Here is a 5,000-nt window from a genome sequence, read left to right on the forward strand (position 1 = left end):
GTATATATGCATGTATGTATATGTATACATATATATGTATATGTATACATATATATGTATATATATACACATATAAACGTATGTATGTATATATATGTGTGTATATGTGTATATATCTATCTATATATGTATATATAAGCCTATATTAATATCTACACTAGGTGTGCATATATGCACACACACACACACACACACACACACACACACACACACATATATATATATATATATATATATATATATATATATATATGAGTGTATGTGTGTGTGCACATAACCATTGCGGACAATTTGAATGTTTGAAGGAAAAACATTGCAATTGCCCGCCGCAGGCCGTAGAGTAGTCTACAATCTTCGTGGGGAGGGATCGAACACTCTCTTCGGATCCACACTCTCCTGTCGTCGACATGAGCATCACCAGAAATAGGGCTGGCGATAACACATATATTTACTCATCGGTGTGTTTGTGTACATACTGGTTTAGTAGGCGAAATATAATCCCTCTTTCTCTATATGTGTATATGTAAACAGAAAACTATGCAAATACGTACGCCCGTCTTTTTTACCTTGATAAGGGGTTAACAGCTTTTTTTATTTAGTATATTTATTCAACCGTAAATTGCATATCCACACGGAAATTTCTTCTGCATTCAAGGCACCATAATCTTAACAACAATATTTTCAACAAACAACAAAGATAAACATACAAAAACTCCCTCAGTGCTCAAAACAAGGATGCATTCCCGTGTCGAGAACAATCCACACGGCCAAATATACAAAGAGGTAATTAAGGCAAAAATCGGCTAATGAATGAAGCTAAATTATCTTGCTATTAACGTGCTGCCATGACTTCTTTGGCGATCTATTTGGCAGGTTGTCCGTAGGACTGAGAAGGCAGCGGAAGGCCAGGGCTTGGACCCGGACCGGATGGTGGGTATCCCTGCCCTTGCCCTGATCCTGCCCCGGACCCTCCCTGACCCTGCCCACCGCCCTGACCTCTCCCGAACTGACCCGATCCTCCTCCTTGACCCTGGCCATACTGGCCCTGACCTCCGGCCGTGATCTGGCCCTCGAAGGACACGGTGGGGTGGTAGCCGTTGCTGTCCACGTAATACTCGACCACCAGGCGGCGTCCGTCGGGAAGCTGCACGTAGTACCTGCGGAAAGGGTTTTGAAAATAAGATGTCATACAAGAACGTTTCGTCTGGTTATGATACGTACTTAGAAGCAGGAGTAAATGACATGTACACGAAGACCCTCGATTGCATTAGGGAAGCACGTTCCTTTCTCCTTTCGGCTTCGCTTCATCAGCTGACTTACTTCCCCTTAGTGTCGTCATTCTCCCTCTGCTCGCCGTGGCCGAAGAAGTTCCCTGAAGGCGCGTCGTTCACATCCCACTGGAAGGCGTACTGGGCGGGCACGGAAGGGTATTGCTGCCCGGTCCCAGAAGAGAACTGTCCGGAACCTGAGCCGGACCCGGCCAGAGGCAGTCCTTGAACCCCGGGCGTTGGGTACTTGTATCCCTCCTGAGGCGCCGCCCGAGCCAGCGCCGCCAACGTGAGCACTGCGACCGCTACCTGACGTGGCGTAAATAATCTTATTATGAGATCGTTTCGTACCGTAAAAGCCTAAAGAACAATATCGATAGACATCCTCGAAACCTCAGCGTAAGTACTCCAGTTATGGAACTAGTTGCTTGATCTCCGATAATCTCTCAAACGGCTGCATCATTTTGAATGTCTAAAAAAGAGAGTAATTACATCTGAAAAGATCAGTCTTTCATGCAGCTTTCTTAAAGAACAAATCAAGACCGCAAACCAAACTAAGTATTTTATTCCACTTAAACCAAGAACTCGCGTACATTCAGAATATTCAAGAACCACTAATAAGATCACTAACTATCTTCATGTTCGCGCTGTTCATGCTGGGCAGAAGTGATCCATGAAAATTCACCCACGCCTTTTATACGCCCGCCTGCCAGCGAGGGCGCGGCGGCGGCCGTCACGCACACGAAAATATATGCTTTAGTTCCCGTAGTAATTTGCATTCTTGTACTTTTCCTGCATTCTTGTGAATATATTTCCCTTCTTTATCGATAAACGGAAAACGATTTCTTTCCGTATATATCACCATTATATCTGTCTGTCTATCTGTCTTTCTATCTATCTGTCTATATGTTTGTTTGTATGTATGTATGTATGTATGTTTGCATGCATGTATGTATGTATGTATGCATGCATGTATGTATGTATGTATGTATGTATGTATGTATGTATGCATGTATGTATGTATGCATGTATGTATGTATGTATGTATGTATGTATGAATGTATGTATGTATATATGTATGTATGTATGTATGTACGTATGAATGTATGTATTTATATATGTATGTATGTATGTAAAAAAGAAAAGAAAAATATACATCAACCTATCATCATTACGCATTTCTACTCTTTCAAGCACTTATTTAAGAAGAAAAAGAAGAAAAAATAGTATCCAAAACGCGTTATATTCCATTGGTCTTAGAAGCTCTTAGTGGCTTATTCTTGGCGTATTGATGAGACCCAAGTCCAAGGTAAAAAAAAAAGCGAGTTCGTTGTGAAAAATGTTGAAAAGGTGTTGAGTGTAGATTAATCTTTCTAGAGTTCTAGATGTATTCTTTGTATACAGCGTAACCATAAAGAATTGCGGTGAAGTTGTTGTAATTGTTGTAAATAAGTTACATATCTTATGTTATTAATCATACACCAAGACTTGTTCAATAAATTTATCACTTCTACAATTCTAGACGTCTAATTTCCTCTCAGCATTACAACATCGCCTGAAATACTACAAAGATATAATATCGAAATATCTGATTGTTATCTTCACCTTGTGGAAATATTCATTCTTAACCATACACCAAGATTCATATATATTATACTTACTTTTATTCATTTTTTTACATTTCCCTTTCCACCCTCGCTTTCCGATTATCCTCTCCAGCCAAACAGATTCTCGTTAAATGTCTCAGGGAATTTTGACCCAGCCCTCTGGCAACGAAGAGAAAAGTACGCTAGTTCTCTTTGCGGTGTCTTTATGTTTGAGAATTAGGGACGGCTGGCTTAAAATTTATACCTAATGATCATGCGTTAACTAGTTTAATATTTATTTTGCGCATCTAAGCAATTTCACAACGGCGGATTTAAGATTATGTTGGCATTTAATGTTTTTTTCGCAATAGAAAGCATTGCACACAAAAATGCACACAGACAAACGCACACACATCTTTATATATACGTATATATATATATATATATATATATATATATATATATATACATATATATACATACATACATATATATATATATATATATATATATATATATATATATGTGTGTGTGTGTGTGTGTGTGTGTGTGTGTATGTGTGTGTGTGTATGTAAATATATTATATCTATATCTCTACCTACCTCCCTACATACCTATCAATCTATTTATCTATATATTCCATGGTTTGATCCGAGGCCGCAAATACCTATGTTATAGAACCTAGAGTCCGTTGGTCCCATTAAATAAAATACTAAATTACTGATTCATCCTTGATGACTGAAAGCATAAGAGTATAGAAGATCCAAAAATGCATTGCGTTTTTTTTATCCTTTTTAATTTAGCAACCATCGTGCTGGTAGTACTCGAAAAAAAACCCAGAACAATTGGCGTAATAGTACAGTACTTACGACCTTATTTCAAGCAACTGATATACTGATTTTTTTTTCTTTTTTTTCGCAACAGAACTCTAGGATGGAAAATACAGAATTAAACGACAAAGGATATATTTTAGGCATACGTGAAGTAAGAATAATAATTTTTCAAGCTAAATTTAAAAGGGCTCAGCGGAGTCTGTAAAACAACAACAGGAACACTTATAAAGAAAAGCTAAAATACCGCATGACTTTCCATGAGACACGAACCCCGCCCTCGCTTGCTCTGTATAAAGGCCGCCGCACGAGTCCAAGTCAACGCAGATCCTCCCAAGCATGACTAACGTGGACATGAAGGTACGTGATAAACATGGGACTAATCCTTGACATCCAAAAGCATTCAACTGTGAGACGCTGATTACGATTAAAATCATGTAGATAGTTGAGACTTACTCTTTATTAAACTTGAGGTGTAATCATAAAAAAAGAAAGATGAAAGAAGAATACAAAAAAGTGATACAATTTAAGGATGTTCTGTAATCAACATTTTATGTTCTTAGGATTTGGTGAATAATCAGGATTTTGGCAATGATCAACTTAATACATTGCTAACATTATCACTACCAGTTTTACACCTATTGTAAAAGTAGGTTACATTGCATTACAGCACTTCAGTTTTTCTTATGTAGCTCCTCTTAAACTAATCTAAGATTAATTTCATGGAATATTTACGACATGACAGGTGGCGGTCGTAGTCTTCTCGCTGGCGGCGCTGGTTCGGGCGGCGCCTCAGGAGGGATACAAGTACCCAACGCCCGGGGTTCAAGGACTGCCTCTGGCCGGGTCCGGCTCGGGCTCTGGGTTCGGGCAGGAGCAATACCCTTCGGTGCCCGCCCAGTACGCCTTCCAGTGGGATGTGAACGACGCGCCTTCAGGGAACTTCTTCGGCCACGGCGAGCAGAGGGAGAATGACGACACTAAGGGGAAGTAAGTCAGCTGATGAAGCGAAGCCGAAATGAGAAAGGAACGTGCTTCCCTAATGCAATCGAGGGTCTTCGTATACATGCCATTTACTCCTGCTTCTAAGTACGTATCATAACCAGACGAAACGTTCTTGTATGACATCTTATTTTCAAAACCCTTTCCGCAGGTACTACGTGCAGCTTCCCGACGGACGCCGCCTGGTGGTCGAGTATTACGTGGACAGCAACGGCTACCACCCCACCGTGTCCTTCGAGGGCCAGATCACGGCCGGAGGTCAGGGCCAGTATGGCCAGGGTCAAGGAGGAGGATCGGGTCAGTTCGGGAGAGGT

At 40.4% G+C, this 5,000-nt stretch overlaps 2 protein-coding genes across 2 annotated transcripts in view; one reads left to right on the forward strand and one right to left on the reverse strand.

The window, feature by feature from the left end:
- Window positions 1–592: 592 nt before the first annotated feature.
- LOC125041618 (putative glycine-rich cell wall structural protein 1) lies at window positions 593–1,908 on the reverse strand. Its single transcript, XM_047636675.1, has 3 exons — window positions 1,900–1,908; window positions 1,321–1,577; window positions 593–1,157 (listed from the first exon to the last, which is right to left on the reverse strand). The coding sequence occupies exons 1-3, from the start codon at window positions 1,906–1,908 to the stop codon at window positions 863–865; spliced, it is 561 nt and encodes a 186-aa protein (XP_047492631.1). The 3' UTR covers window positions 593–862.
- Window positions 1,909–4,191: 2,283 nt separating this feature from the next.
- LOC125041639 overlaps window positions 4,192–5,000 on the forward strand; it is a 1,112-nt gene continuing 303 nt past the window's right edge. The window contains exons 1-2 of the mRNA XM_047636704.1: window positions 4,192–4,674; window positions 4,838–5,000. The exon at window positions 4,838–5,000 is cut by the window's right edge and continues 303 nt beyond it. Coding sequence (XP_047492660.1) covers window positions 4,656–4,674; window positions 4,838–5,000 — 182 coding nt within the window. The 5' untranslated portion in view covers window positions 4,192–4,655. The remainder of the gene's footprint in view (window positions 4,675–4,837) is intronic.

Source organism: Penaeus chinensis, chromosome 31 (genome assembly GCF_019202785.1).
Source record: "Penaeus chinensis breed Huanghai No. 1 chromosome 31, ASM1920278v2, whole genome shotgun sequence".
NCBI classification, from domain to species: Eukaryota; Metazoa; Arthropoda; class Malacostraca; order Decapoda; family Penaeidae; genus Penaeus; species Penaeus chinensis.

Coding starts and splice junctions, on each gene's coding strand:
- LOC125041618 (XM_047636675.1), bottom strand. Junction 1,158..1,320: donor AATGACGACACTAAGGGGAA/GTAAGTCAGCTG, acceptor CCCTTTCCGCAG/GTACTACGTGCAGCTTCCCG.